This window comes from Hippocampus zosterae, chromosome 18 (assembly GCF_025434085.1).
Source record: "Hippocampus zosterae strain Florida chromosome 18, ASM2543408v3, whole genome shotgun sequence".
Classification (NCBI taxonomy): Eukaryota; Metazoa; Chordata; class Actinopteri; order Syngnathiformes; family Syngnathidae; genus Hippocampus; species Hippocampus zosterae.
Genome location: NC_067468.1, coordinates 16,510,671 through 16,524,537, shown reverse-complemented (window position 1 = coordinate 16,524,537; position 13,867 = coordinate 16,510,671). Strand labels below are relative to the sequence as shown.

General features: G+C 48.2%; 3 protein-coding genes across 5 annotated transcripts; 1 reads left to right on the top strand and 2 right to left on the bottom strand.

The window, feature by feature from the left end:
* The first annotated feature begins 52 nt into the window (after positions 1-52).
* dqx1 (DEAQ box RNA-dependent ATPase 1) lies at positions 53-8,033 on the top strand. 3 transcript variants are annotated; one of them, XM_052051858.1, is made up of 13 exons: positions 53-309; positions 397-505; positions 1,957-2,339; positions 2,443-2,636; positions 3,347-3,800; positions 3,953-4,252; positions 4,607-4,706; positions 4,869-5,027; positions 5,409-5,600; positions 5,731-5,856; positions 6,037-6,227; positions 6,600-6,790; positions 7,104-8,033. In XM_052051858.1, exons 3-13 carry the CDS (start codon positions 2,019-2,021, stop codon positions 7,318-7,320), a joined length of 2,445 nt encoding a protein of 814 aa, XP_051907818.1. In that variant the 5' UTR covers positions 53-309; positions 397-505; positions 1,957-2,018; the 3' UTR covers positions 7,321-8,033. The 3 variants fall into 3 exon arrangements, with proteins under 3 accessions (XP_051907818.1, XP_051907817.1, XP_051907816.1); XM_052051857.1 differs by having other exon boundaries at positions 53-505; XM_052051856.1 differs by lacking the exon at positions 397-505 and having other exon boundaries at positions 7,104-7,910.
* A 1-nt stretch (position 8,034) lies between these two features.
* Positions 8,035-11,457, bottom strand: LOC127591606 (histone-lysine N-methyltransferase Smyd1-like). Its single transcript, XM_052051868.1, has 10 exons — positions 11,321-11,457; positions 10,625-10,801; positions 10,241-10,454; positions 10,036-10,166; positions 9,921-9,959; positions 9,455-9,641; positions 9,259-9,351; positions 9,019-9,182; positions 8,627-8,795; positions 8,035-8,254 (listed from the first exon to the last, which is right to left on the bottom strand). Exons 1-10 carry the CDS (start codon positions 11,455-11,457, stop codon positions 8,201-8,203), a joined length of 1,365 nt encoding a protein of 454 aa, XP_051907828.1. The 3' UTR covers positions 8,035-8,200.
* Positions 11,458-12,156: 699 nt separating this feature from the next.
* spra (sepiapterin reductase a) lies at positions 12,157-13,795 on the bottom strand. The gene is made up of 3 exons (XM_052051875.1): positions 13,504-13,795; positions 12,893-13,183; positions 12,157-12,665 (listed from the first exon to the last, which is right to left on the bottom strand). Exons 1-3 carry the CDS (start codon positions 13,793-13,795, stop codon positions 12,475-12,477), a joined length of 774 nt encoding a protein of 257 aa, XP_051907835.1. The 3' UTR covers positions 12,157-12,474.
* Between the last annotated feature and the right edge of the window lie 72 nt (positions 13,796-13,867).

Here is a 13,867-nt window from a genome sequence, read left to right as displayed (position 1 = left end):
GAGATTTTATTTGCTTGATTGCTACAATTTATATCTTATACATTTTTTAAAAATCATTTGCACAAGCAATTCATAATCAAACACGGATGAAAACATTTTTTAAGTTCAAATTATGTAAGCCAGAAAGATTCCCTTTAATTTAATGAAGGCAGAGCCAAACGTGCTTCCATGTTGATTTTGTATTTTCCGAGGACTTGTGAACGCAACGCTCCATTTGACAGCGTGCTAGCAAACATGGCGCCTGTTAGAGAGTGCCGTCAACACCTCTTGACTGTCTCTCTGTCAGCTGTCAGGAAGGAAGCTGGATGGGTGAGGATTAGTAGGAAGTGACTGTGATCAGCTGTTGGCATTTTTCCACCTTCCGTATAAATTATTTTAATCGACTTGCTTTTGAAGATGAGGAGGCGGCCTGTGAGATAGTAGGGAATCGACCGCCACAACATCTTTGGACGGGACATAAACACTTTCGACTTGGTTTCCTCACTTCAGGCGTTATGGTAAACAGGTCAGACATGATTTGACTCTACCTGCTTATTTGGGGCTTTGCTGGGAAAAAAATGTCTCGTGTGACTTGATGACTCGTTTTGGTCAGCGGAAATGTACAACCAAGAGCAGTCGTTTCGGACAAAGGGAAGAATATAAACAACTGAAGTGTCCTTTCGAAAACGTTTGCTTTAAGTGAATATAAATGAATTGCATACGTTCAATTGGGCGTCTGCAAAGTAAATGCCTCAACGACACAGTTTCTCCTTTCAATGTGTGAAATTTTGAAAATTGAGTGAAGGATACACAAACAGCGTAGTGGTCCAATGCCACAATGGTGACGTCACTACCGTGGCGTCATTGCTGACCTCACCTGGATTGACCGCTTAAATCGTTACATAAGTAACCAACTAAGTAAGTAAAAACCAAGAACCTAATAAAGGAGTAGGCCTACTATTAAAATATGAATACAAAAGATCACAGATGAAACTAACTCAATGGCATTTGATCAGATTAAACAATGGCCAACCATCAGTCCTCAACATTTCAATCTCGATTTTTAAATTAAAATCTCGAGCAATTTTGTCAGGATGCAAAGAAAGGAACATATTGAAGTAGGTTCTTGAAAGCCCGAAATCCTCAGTCTTAATAAAAAGTAGTTGTATGATATGTATTGCTATGTCTGTATTTCATTGTAAACCCGCTTCAAGTACATTTTGAGATCAGTAAACCCAACAGATCAGCACCAGTGCAGTAATTCTGTATGACACAAATGCTTTAAAGTGTTCGGTCTACAGTGATTGAGCTGCAAATCTTTTGACCTACCGATGTTACTTCCAATCATAAATTGTGTTTCAGCAGTCACCTGATTAAATGAATCGATCTGTGAATGAAGATGATTTGAAGCCTTGTCTGTTTACAATCCACAGGATAGCAGGAACATTTTTTTTTACATTTCCAGACTAAAAACCCGAAACCTTTGGGTTTGGAAATAAACCCCATTTCACGAAACGAGAGTACAAAGCAATTGGCCCTGGTGTTCATTGTAAACTTTCTTGACGGTGTCTCATCTTTGCTTGAACTTTGTCCATTTCCCCACATTTTAGTACTGAAATGCACATTTGAGTTGCATTCCTGACTCTCTCGCAATCTCCGCGCTTCTTCTCTCCTGCCCCTCCTGCTCCCCCAACTCTTTGCCTCTATCACACTGTTTGTGTGCATGTGACAACTAAAGAGCATTTTGCATTATGTGACCCTTCACTTATGTCCTGTTGCTTAGGTTTTGTTAGGGCTTTTTGTAACAAAATATTGGATGGGCGCTTTTGGAAGCACCCTTTGTGAAAAAGTAATGATGGATTTGGTGTGCACGCACCATTCGAAAGGAACCGTGAGGCTTCTGTTCAGCCGTACTATCAAAATGTTTTCGGTTGGAATCCGGTGCATTCATTTTTTTTTTTCTTCACCGTTGTGCAGGTGAACTCCCACTGCAAACCAGCCTCTCGCTCTCATTTAGTCCTCATTGCCACCCGCTGCTGATGTCCTCATCACCAGCAAAGCCCTGTCCCCAGTCTGGGCTTTCAAAAGCGCTGGACTCTCTATCCATGTCTTCCCTTCTATCTGGGGAGTTGGAGGAGGATGGGGTAGAAGGACAAGATGGGGCCCAGGACGAGGATGGTCTTCGAGACCTTGAAGTGAACCCATTCGATGGTCTGCCTTTTTCTTCCCGCTACTACACCTTACTGCAAGAGAGGCAACAACTTCCCATATGGACGTTAAGGCCCACTCTCCTGGAGCACCTGGAGAGTCACAACATGGTGCTGCTCAGCGCACCCAGCGGAGTTGGAAAAAGCACCCAGGTAAGTCGATTTTAATCAAAAGTGCATCGCATGCCTCTGCGATACAACATGCTACGACTTCCTCCTCCCGCTGACTTTTCTCTGCCTCATTCTTGTCTTCCAGGTGCCACAGTGGTGTGTGGAATATGCTTTGTCCTACGAATTCTCTCAGGGCACGGTGTGTTGTTCCCAGCCTCACTCGGTGGCGGCCGTCAGTCTGGCCCTTCGTGTGGCCGATGAGATGGACCTCAGCTTGGGTCTGGAGGTGGGCTACGGGGTGGCTCATGATGACAGTTGCACGCCAGATACCTTGCTCAGGTCAGGACAACGTGACATTTTGTCTTTTGCAAACCTGACGACTTCTCAATCTTCAAAAATAATACAGTAGTTGTTACTTTTGAAAACTCTTTCTCATAAAACGATTTCATTTTCCCCCACGTCTAAAACATGCCCTGTGTCATGGTTATCCCGCAGTCCAACGAGGTGACATTATTGGACTTTGCCAGTTTTGTATGATGTCACATGGTCCGTGTTTTACTTGCTGCCACGCCTTGAGTGTTCTTTGTTCCCTGCACTTTGCAGTCAAAGGCGGAGGTAAATGTGTTACGGCAATGTAATTTGACACCTGTGTGTTGCCTTCACTGCACTCTCAAACTCTGTAAAATAAATCATCAATCTTTTTTTTTTTTTTTTTTTGGCGGGGGCGCAGACAAAATTAGCTGGAGGTGGCCGCCCCGCAATTTTAAACGGCGGAAACATTGTACTACATCAACTCTAGAACATTAATATTTGGTTAGGGTCCGCTCTTCCAGAAGAATATTTAAGAACAGAAACGGAAGGTTTGAGCCGCTACGGGATAAAATAACAGTAGGTAAATATTGGCGAGGGGCTAATCTTCCTCCAGACGCCTGAAGAGGCGCCCTTTGGCTCGACCCCCCCCCCCACCACCACATCTTGGAGCTCCCTGACACCTGCCTGACGGTGTGCTCTGCGATGGTTCGAGTTGACCTTTTTTTTTCTGTCTTCAGGTTTGTCAGCGACACTCTTCTGCTGGAGGAAATGATGTCGGATCCCTTGCTGCATCAATATGGCCTCGTGGTTTTGGACGAGCTCCAGGAGCGCACCGTGGCAACGGACGTGCTCCTTGGCCTGCTGTGCGACGTCTGCCGCCAGAGGCCGGATAACTTCCGCGTGGTCCTTCTGAGCCACCCGAGTCTCGCCCCTCGGCTCGCCTCCTTCCTGGGACCCTCCGTCCCTCACCTCCACACGGACAACCTCTCTTCTGAGGCACCTACAAGTGGAGAAGAAAAAGAAAGCCCGGTCCAAGAGGAGAGGAACTCTATGAACCGGAACGGGGTGGAGACCATGTATCGGGAGCTATCACCTGGGAAGGATGCTGTGGGCGCTGCCTGTCACATGGTTCTCGATCTTCACCGTAGGGGAGAGGAGGGCGATATGATGGTGTTTCTTGCTAGTGCGCAGGTGAAAGTTTTACGTTTTATGCTTGACGATTATTCCGGGCATCATCATAACTTGTCAACATCCCCAAATCACCTCACTGGTTTTGCTGAGCAGTCCATCACTGGATGTTGGAAAGAACTGACGAGTAGTCTCTTCATTGTTTTGTTGTGTAGGAAATTGAGGAGTGCGCTACACAGCTCGAGGCGGAGCGCGTGTCCCTGAGTCCTCAACTTGGTTCCCTCAAGATCCTTCCCCTCCACGCCGGACTGGGTGGGCTGACTCAACGAGTGTACAACGCAGACATGTCGGCTCACAAGGAGAATGAGTGGCCAGAGGGAAAGGACAGCGCAACGCTGGTTGTGGAAGATCCGGCCATCCAGAGGAAAGTCATCCTGACTAATAGCCTGGCCGAGGCTTCGTTCTCCCTGCCAGACATCCGCTATGTCATAGACACGGGCCTGCAACTCAAAACTGTAAGTTTGCGGTCATGACAGACAGTGATAGGATGCTTGGGGTGCAGTGTGCACTCAAACAAAAATATACACACTGGCAATCGACGGGCGATCGTGATCGATATATTGGTTACCCCTGATAACATTGTACAGTATATCTCGGGTCCTCTTGGGTACAAACACGTTTACCTCCACCAACTTTGAAAAGGATTTGTTTGTGAACAAATCTGCCTACCAGTTGCACCTTGGATTTGCAAGTCAAGCAATGTAGCATGTAGCGCTCATTTAAAGTCTCGAGTAAGCCTAATCGGAAAATAACTAGCACACATTTCTGACATGTCAAATGTTTTTTTTTTTCTTAATGTTCCTCCTTAGGTTTACAATCCTCAGATAAGAGCAAACTCACAGATGCTGAAGACAATCAGCAAGACCCAGGCGGACATGCGAGCTCAAAGAGTGAACAGCAACCTTCCCGGTAGGCTCAAGGTTACAGCTGCGCCGTAGTAGCGTCAAATGCATCGCAGACTTTTCCACAAATGACCCGACTTTGCAAAAACACTCGGATTTGCTGTGTGGATGTTTTGCTCACGGATGCCGGAAGAGTTTCCTGAATGTTTTCCGTTTTGTTTCCATGTAGGGCTGTGTTTGCGCCTTTACCCCCAGTCCGTGTATGATCACGGCATGGGCGAAGCGCATTGTCCAGGGGTCATGGAGGAAAATCTCAGCCATTTAGTCTTGCTGCTCAAGAGACTGGACATTGCCGACATGGGTCAATGCAAATTCTTAGACAGACCAGGTACCTTTTTGTATGTCGCAAAAAATAAGACTGTGTTAATCTGACCCTTGCGCACGTCACGCTAACCTGATGGTTGAAAAAAATGGTCTGGTAAATTCATAAATGTCTTTTTAGAATGGAAAATCTTGAAAGTTCTGCACACACGTGCCCTATTGCATTGGGTCGAGTTGATTTTCGCTGTAGTCCTTGATTCTAAAAGAAGTCTGTTGCCGATTTATTCATACACTTCAAAGAGGGGCAACAGTCGCCTAATTGCTTCGAACTGGAGCGCTAGTGCTAAAAGCCCAAACTTAAAGTACACCCGTGGCGCCCCATTTGCATGCTCAACGTGGTCTCTCTCCTCGATCTTTCTCTGTCCGTCTTTCATTCCATCGCTCGCAGCCCCGGAGGCTTTAATGCAGGCCTTGGAAGACTTGGACTACCTAGCAGCACTGGATGACGATGGCAACCTATCAGAAGTGGGCATCATCATGTCAGAACTGCCACTGGAGCCGCATTTGGCGAAAGCCCTGATCGCAGCCTGCGAGTATGACTGCGTGGATGAGCTGCTCACAATAGCTGCCATGCTGACGGGTAGAGATTGAAAGTTCAACTCGAAAGCTTGAAAATATATTTGACAAGTGTTACCCAATTGGAAAAAAAAACAATCAATTTAAATCAGCTCCTTTTGTAAGTCAATGGTCTCCTCTTTGTCTTGGCTCAGCTCCTTCCTGCTTTGCGAGGCCAGATCCTGGCAGAGAGGAGGCTGCTATTGCTCACTGGCGACCTCTAATGCACGTGGAAGGCGACCACATGTCTCTCATTCACATTTTTAACGCCTACGTGGAAAGTAAGTTGCCCGTGCGCGCAATTTTTTTTCAGTCATTCGCAGTTTGTTCGCTGCAGCGTGATATGGGAATGTACTGGAATATTATCAAGACACGTTCACGGAATAAAACGCGCGTCGTTTATAGCCGTGAAGTGGCTCAGCAAACGCATCGCTGACTTGTACCGCCCGTGCTAATTGCAGATAATCAGGATGAGGCATGGTGCGCCACGCACTTCCTGAACCACGCGGCCTTGCGGGTGGCTGTGGTGATCAGGGCCGAACTGCTGGAGGTCATGCGGCGAATTGAACTTCCTGTGTCACACCCTGCTTTTGGATGCCAAGACAACTGCACAAACATCAAGAGAGCTCTCATCTCCGGCCTCTTCCTTAAAGTAAGCTCCCACTTTGAGGTACCGTATTGAACCATATTCAGCTCCGGATGTTGACGTCTCACTTCCCACAATGCACTGCGCCAAACGTCAACGATAGCACTTTAGCAGGATGGAAAACGTGTCTCTACTTTTGAGTAAACACAAACGGCCGGCTAACTTGGTGACTCTCGCAGCACGAAATGGGTTCTGGAAAAATCAGTGCTCCATCAAATGCAATTCATCGTTCAGCCCGGCCGCAAGCAAATTCATCTACCCTTCCTATTTTCACTCATTATTGTCGAGGAAAAAAAAAAAAAAGACTCATCCTCCACTATCCGTACACACGGTACATTTCTTTTCAGTCATTAGGATTGGTGTCGTTTTCCTCCTCAGGTGGCTCATGATGTCGACGGCTCCGGTAACTACCTCCTGTTAACTCACCGCCACGTGGCTCACCTGCACCCGCTGTCCTCGTACCTGTGTCGTCAGCCACGTCCCGCCCCCCCTACCTGGGTCCTCTACCACGAATTCACTATCTCCTGTGACAACTGCATACGCATCATATCTGAGGTCCACCCACAGATGTAAGTCAACCGGCGCATTCGAGACTCGGCACTCGGGGCTGAGACGAGACCATTTGCTACTGGGACGACGATATGTGGCCCCCACGATAACATTGCGATAGCTACGATGTTCAACGTATTGCCAGAAATATTATCAATAATATTATAACAATATATGTGACTGAACAGAAAAACAAGAAAACGCTCGAGGATGCTTTGATTTGCATTGCATCTGTACGGAGCCTCGCTGCCTCCTTGCCTGAGTGTGTGGCTACTTAAAAAAAAATGTTTTTTGTTGTTGTTCAATTTCACCTTCCACCGTCTTGCATTGCAGGCTTGTGGAGCTCACGCCGCAGTACTTCCTGGGAAACCTGCCCTCGAGCGATGGCAAGGAACTGCTCGTGAAGCTGAGGCAGGATACGGAGCCTCACTCCTACCGACAAGATGGCGTCACGGACGCTCGCGGCGGGGCCCGCAGAGGCCCGGACGCCGCCGCCGCCGCTGCAGACGATCAAAATCAGGCCAGCACCGAGCTCTGCGTTGTGCAATGAACACTAACATGTCGTTGATGGATTGATAGGGTTTTAAATCTTAAATTGGACTTTTATTATTGACCGGTACTGGAAAACACTCGTATATATTTTATTGAGTAAGTTCTCTCTCATCATTTGGGGAAAATGCCAACCTCATATGTCTTTTGTCTTGATTCAGGTGTACTACTCTACTTTTGACTTATTTATAGAATTCTGTCCATTTATGGGAAAAACAAAAACTCGATGGTGTTTAACTTTATATGATCGGATTTCTGTCTTTCTATCCACCTTTCAGCAACTTTGTAGGGAAAAAAGGAAGCTGACAATATTGAAATTCACCTTCGGACTGCAATTTCGAAATGCAGTGTGTGACGATGCACTTTTATGAAAAAAAAAACTTTCCAGGCAAAATATTTTAACTTGTTTTTAAGACTTTGAAAAAGACTTTACAGTCTTCCTTCTTCTGGAAATAACGAAAAGTGGATTTGTATCTAATTGGATGCATCTGAACTTTCCACGGAAACCTTGAGAAGTCTTAAAAGGTATTGAATTAATGAATCTAAAAAGAAGTTCTTCCTTGTCATTAAAATATCTTCAATCAATCTTTCTTGGGAAGTCGTCTTACGTGTTGACATGCGCTCCGTTGGATATTTATGATTGTATAGAGCCTGACATCGAAATAAATTGACATTGTTATAAAAAAAGAACAAAATAAAAATGACAAATGACTCATTGCGCGATCACGACAGCACATTTTATTTTTTCCGCACGTCCTCCAGTTGCTTTGAACAATCGGTCTTGACTGTACTTGTTGTGCTTGAGCAGCCATCTTTTTTACATGAGCTGACCTGCTACGACTGCGAGCCACAGAGAAGCTGCTTCTTGACATCAGCGTGGCTCAGGTTAACGTCTTCCTCTTCTTTAACTCCTTCTCGGTCTGCATGCGCATGGACTACAGGAAGGCAGAAAAATGCAGATCGTCGTGGTTATTTTCACTTTTTTTTTACAGCCTGCGCCCATCCCCACCCCGCAAATCCCTGGCAGCACTCCCGTTAGTGTACAATACAAAGAAAAAGTACCGTACTGTTTTGTTTTTTTCTGAATGACGATATCAGGTGACGCTTAACACAACATTGAGATGGGTCGATTGCGATGGAGGTCCGTTTTTCACCCGTGCGCGGGCCTCCGCACACCCGCATTAAAAATAGAGCGTCTTCCAGAACTGAAACACTTAAGCGCGTGGTGAGACAAGTCCGCTAACGCCGCATTCTGCTCCGTTTAGCTTGACTTTCGCTCGCTCCCGTCTCGTCTCGTCTCGCTGTACCTCCAAGTCTTTGGTGATGGCATGGTTGGGCCCGTGGGTGACCATGAGAATGCCGTAAGCTTTGCAGATCAAGCTGTGCGCCAGCTCAGTCTGGCCCGACTGCCAGTGGATGGCGCCTGCGCGCATGATGGCCAAGCCCAGCTGAGCGTTGTTGTGGGGATATAACTTCCTGTTGAAGGGGGGGGGGGGTCCAACACAGTTAACCTATTTGAGGTTCAAATGATTTCCTCAACTTGCAACCCTGTGTATATTTACTTCTAAGACATATTTATTAGCAGTTAGCACATTTGCCTTGCTTGTGTGATTGAGAACAGGAAAACAACCAGATTTGTGGGGGAAGCGCACTGCGGCGTTCAGGTATGTGCCGGACACTGCAGTGAAGCCTGCCTTACGTGTATCCGTCCACCATCCTCTTGGCGTACGCCGCAGCCTCGGAGAACAACCGCTGGCGGCAAAGCGCCTCGCTGGCTACGCTGAGCGCACGCAGCCTGTACAAGTGAGTGTCACCCAGGACGTTCTCCTGCTTCTCCAAGCACTCGCCGCACAACTTCACCACCTGAGAGGAGAAACAGGCCAGTGGCCACACATGAAGGGGATTGGGGATCGGGTCGGGGGGGACGACAAAGGCGTACCTCGTGGAAATCTTTCTCGGAACGGTACTTGTCCATCTTTTCCAGACAATCTTCACTAAAGGCGATCACCTCTTTCAGCTTCTCGGCAGACGGCTGTGAGGGACACGCAAGCATGGGGCGCAAGTATTTCGAGTGCTCTGTGTTCCATCAAATGCACCCCCCCCCCCCCCCCCCACTCCTCCTCTCCCCTTCTCACCTTGCCCTCTGCTGCGGCCATCATCAGGTCATCCTTGAGGCGCCCGCTGCAGCGCTGACACGTGCACTCAAAGTGGTAACGTTCCATCAGCTTCTTCTGGCGGTCACCCGACAGGTTTAGGAAGTCCACATAGCTGACAGTCAACTCCTGACCCTCAGGGATTGGTCCTAAAGCTCGCAGCTCGATCCTGTACGGAGAAGACCCCACGACTGGATTCATCATGTGGAAGAGGGGAAAATGACCACGGCGAAGAACGGACATACGCTTTCATCGAAAGACGTTTGTACAGGTGAGTGTCACCCAGGACGTTCTTTTGCGCCCCGGGCAGACCGAACCAGTTTTTATTCAGATCTCACCCCGACTGTGCATCCCACACCGTTTGCTTATCCCTTCCTATAGTTCTGATCGCTGATACTTCAAAGAGTGCTTTTATCTCTCCCATTCCTCTCGATGGTGAGACACATACCTCCTCTGAGAATGGAGAGCAGCGCTCACGGCGGTTTGGCTGCAAAAGAAAGCGGCAAATGAGTTTCTATGAGCCAGAAAATTCTTTCCCCTCAGTTGTCGTGCGTGACACCTACTTGCCGTGGTTGAGGGCAACGGAGCAGTTGGGTGAGCAGTCGTGGTTGAGCAGGCACAGGTTGGGGAAAAGGCCCACGCCGACGGCTCGCAGCCCGTTCTGCTCCCTCATTGTGAAGCCATTACACGTAATCTGCGCACACAAAGGGGGCGTGTCAAGACGAAGGCCGCGGGGGAAACGTCACGGGTGGCGTTGTTTGATATTACAATGCCAAAGATATGCGAGATGAAGTCGACGGAGTGTCGTTTCCTCCCGTAGGACCAGTAGCCCAGGAAACTCTCAACATCCCTCTGGAGTTGTCGAAGGTCCTTTTCCGGCAGGTCGGACACGTGGTCCTCGAGCTGTTCCACTGAGATCAGTTGACTGTCAGACACCATGCCGGTGTCCTTGTGAAGGCGCCACAGCACGCGAGCCGCGAGACTGCAGGTGAAATACAAGCGGGAGAAGAACAATACATTTTTCAAAACATCAAAAAGGGGGGGGAAAAACCCGAGCATGGCTAAGAGCAAAAGCTTGCACTATTGTGAATTGTCTGCCCCCCTCGGCCCCCAAAACTTGGCGCTCGTTTGGCGCCGGGATGTTTTTCTTACCGAACATTTTCAGCGGGTGCCTTGCCAGCCTTCTTGATGGCCGCGCACTCCTCCTTGTGTTCATCCCAGCATGCAATCTGGCAAGTGCGGTTGCAGTAGAAGGCAAAGCGGCACTGGGCGCAGCCATGTAGCTCGGCCTGCTGACGGAAGCAGCTGTGGCACACCTGCGTGGACGTGCTGAGGGAGAGTAAGTCCAGAAACGTTTTATTGACGCATGACGTCAAAAGCATGCGTCTTTCAAGTATGCGTGCCCTCTAGAGGAATACGAACAAATCGCAAGTGCTTCATGAAGCTTCACGAAGCGCGCCCTCTAGAGGAGTACCAACAAATCGCAAGTGCTTCATGAAGCTTCACGAAGCACTTTCTTTCCCATCACTCCTTTTAAATTGACTTTACCATTCATGTTTGCGGAGACCGATCGAGTCAACTACAAAGGATTTGATTCCAGTGAACAATTAACACACGCAAGTCCAAAATAAAGTCACGTTCAGGTTAAAATTGCACCTTGTCAGCCAAGGCATCTTATTTTTGCTGATGTCGTGGCAGTTGGAAAATTTGGAAATAAGCTCACAACCCAGACAAGGCTGCTGGAAAGCACCTGCAGTCAAAAAAAAAACCCAAACCATGCTCACTGCGAAACAATTGTTGCTAGATTCTAACGGAGCAACAACAACAACAACAAGAGGCTCCTCCTACCTGTCAAAGACCACAGCGGCAAAGCTGGCCTCTGCAAAGACCACCTCCCCGGTGCTGAGGTCTCTGCCCGCTCTTAGGCCGCGACCTTTCTCCCCAGCGTCAAACAGCTCGACGCTGTCCATGTTCCCCACCGTCATTGTGCGGGCTGAACAACCCCCCCCCCAAAAAAAAAACGGAGACAGACGAGAAGAAAAGAGTCGCAGAAGGCTTGCCGCGGCCTGGAAAGGCTTTCGGGAAGTGCGAGGTCCTCACGGGATTCTCAGACACGTTAAGGGGGGCCGGCTCCTTGGCCCGACCCCTGCTACGGCCCAAAAATACATTTGCCTCCTCTAAGGGGTCCGAAGTGTGGGAGGGAAAAGCGGCACAGAGAGGTGAGGGGGGCCGAGGGCCCAAGGTGGGAGTTTTTCCCTTGTTGGGGTACCTCCCTCTGAGTTATTTTTGTCGGCGGCACCTGTCACCTTCCATCACTGAAAAGCAAGAGAAACGCCGACACTTGTTTTGATTTTCTTGGATGGTGAGCGCAGCGAGAGGCAAGTCGGAAATCAAGGATGGATTGAAAAAGTGAAGGTCACGGCCATTTTGAAATGATGTCACGGAGGTTACAAAGGGCGTGAGTCGCATCGCTCCAAAAATACAATCTAAACATGTTTATGAATAGTCATGGCACCTCCTTTCTCACTCTGCCCCCCCCCCTTCACCTTTTTCAACTAACCATGTGACTCAAGTCATACTCGTGGCCAAGTGTCACTCAGGGTTGGAATGTCACTGCAAAAACAGGAGGCGGTTGAATGAGGTGAACAAGAAATCACAACGAAAAAAAAGTCATTTGTGCAATTTTTATTGATTTGGTGATATAATATAGATGGTAGTACAGTACTCGACAATTTTCAATTTTTCTTCATAGTTCCTGATGTGTACAAGACAAAATATTTAGTGAGACGCATAACATGAGAGGAATTACCTCAAAGACATTAAGGCTTTGGTCCATTTTCTAGTTTCAAATCACAAAGTGGGACGGCACATTTGTTTCAAAACAGATCTTGACAAATATCGCGGCGTTAATTTGTAAGTGGAACCACAGAACATCTTTTAAGACGTGTCAACAGTCAGGACCACACCCGGCTAATGAGCAACGGCGTGTTCAGCCGCCTGATCTATATGTCATAGAAGTCAATGTGATCTCCCGATTTGTATTTGTCTTCCAGGAGGAGCTTCATCATCGTGGCACATGAGGCCTCGCATTTGACTAGCTTGCCTTCGGCAAACATGTCAGAAAGGACCTTCCTTAAGCTGGAGTCCCTCGTTTCGGTCCTGGCTACTATGTGCATTTCTGTGTCCAAAGGACCTGGTGACGTGGAGCAAAAAAAAAAAAAAAGGGAGGTAGAACACATTTTAGAAAATAAGCCAAAGTCGTCACCGCTGCGGTGTAACACTTGCACAATATCTGCGCTACCTCATGGCCATATTTTCCTTTATTTCTTGATACCTCAAAAAGTTGACATTTGTATTCATTGAGCTATAATTAAACACGACAGGATAAATACATGAACATCAATGTAACGGATTCCCCACCTGGAGCATAGTTGAGCACGCGCAGGTCCGGCTCCTCTTCTGCCAGAACCTTGAACATCATGTCCCGGGCGGCCTTGCCAGAGCAGTACAGCACCCAGGAGGCGAAGGGCTTCAGGGCGCACAGAGAGGAGACGTTGATCACGCAGCGGCGCAGACCCGACTGCTCGGGGAAGGCCTGCAGCACGCCGGCAGTAAGGCACAAAGCTGAGCTGACGTTGAAGGAGAGGTAGGAGGTCACCTCGGCCATGCTGGTGAAGCTTTTGCCGAAACGGGACACGTCACCTAGTGAGGCTGAGAAGACACAATGAGGCAGGGGCGCCCGGGAATAGTTAATTTGGCAACAAACTTTTGTCTCCGCTCTTAAAGTTTACTCGATCAAACAAAACATTAAAAAAAATTTTTTTTTTTGTTATGTGCGTTGCGGTTGACCAATGTGGAACCATCTTAAAAACTGCTCCCGAAACCTTCGTCTAAACGACGGTTTATAACTTGATAATTGTGTTTTGCAAGTATCCACAGTCTGACACATGTTGAGTATTTTTGCAGGGGGACATATGGGCCAGCTGTCGGTTCCAAACCAACATCTGCCCGACAGGACAAGATGTTCTTACCAGCGTTATTAACGAGAATAACGTGCTCCATGTCCGGTGAGAAAACCTCCTTCGCGGTTCGGACGACCCTCTCCGGTGATTCGTTGAGGGACAGATCCAAGACCACACACCGAGCCTCCACGCCGGACTCGGCCAGCTCCGTCTGAAGAGTCCGAAGTTCGTCCCCGGATCGGGCAACCAGGACGAACGCCGAACCGGGCTCCACCAGCCGGGCCATCTCCTTCGCGACGGCCCGGCCAAAACCTTTGGAGGCGCCGGTGATGATGCACAGAGCTCGGCCGAGAGTCTCCATTGCCTCGGCGGCGCACTGCAACGCGGGGAGTACACTTGTCAAATGGGCCGTGACCGAACGATTTCTAATCTC

Coding starts and splice junctions, on each gene's coding strand:
- LOC127591606 (XM_052051868.1), bottom strand. CDS start 11,457: ATGACGGTGGGGAACATGGACAGCGTCGAGCTGTTTGACGCTGGGGAG. Junction 10,167..10,240: donor TCTCGCATATCTTTGGCATT/GTAATATCAAAC, acceptor TTGTGTGCGCAG/ATTACGTGTAATGGCTTCAC. Junction 8,796..9,018: donor AGGATGGTGGACGGATACAC/GTAAGGCAGGCT, acceptor CCCCTTCAACAG/GAAGTTATATCCCCACAACA.
- dqx1 (XM_052051856.1), top strand. Junction 3,801..3,952: donor TGTTTCTTGCTAGTGCGCAG/GTGAAAGTTTTA, acceptor TTTGTTGTGTAG/GAAATTGAGGAGTGCGCTAC. Junction 5,028..5,408: donor CAAATTCTTAGACAGACCAG/GTACCTTTTTGT, acceptor CATCGCTCGCAG/CCCCGGAGGCTTTAATGCAG.
- spra (XM_052051875.1), bottom strand. CDS start 13,795: ATGGAGACTCTCGGCCGAGCTCTGTGCATCATCACCGGCGCCTCCAAA. Junction 13,184..13,503: donor TATTCTCGTTAATAACGCTG/GTAAGAACATCT, acceptor GTGTCTTCTCAG/CCTCACTAGGTGACGTGTCC. Junction 12,666..12,892: donor CGTGCTCAACTATGCTCCAG/GTGGGGAATCCG, acceptor CCACGTCACCAG/GTCCTTTGGACACAGAAATG.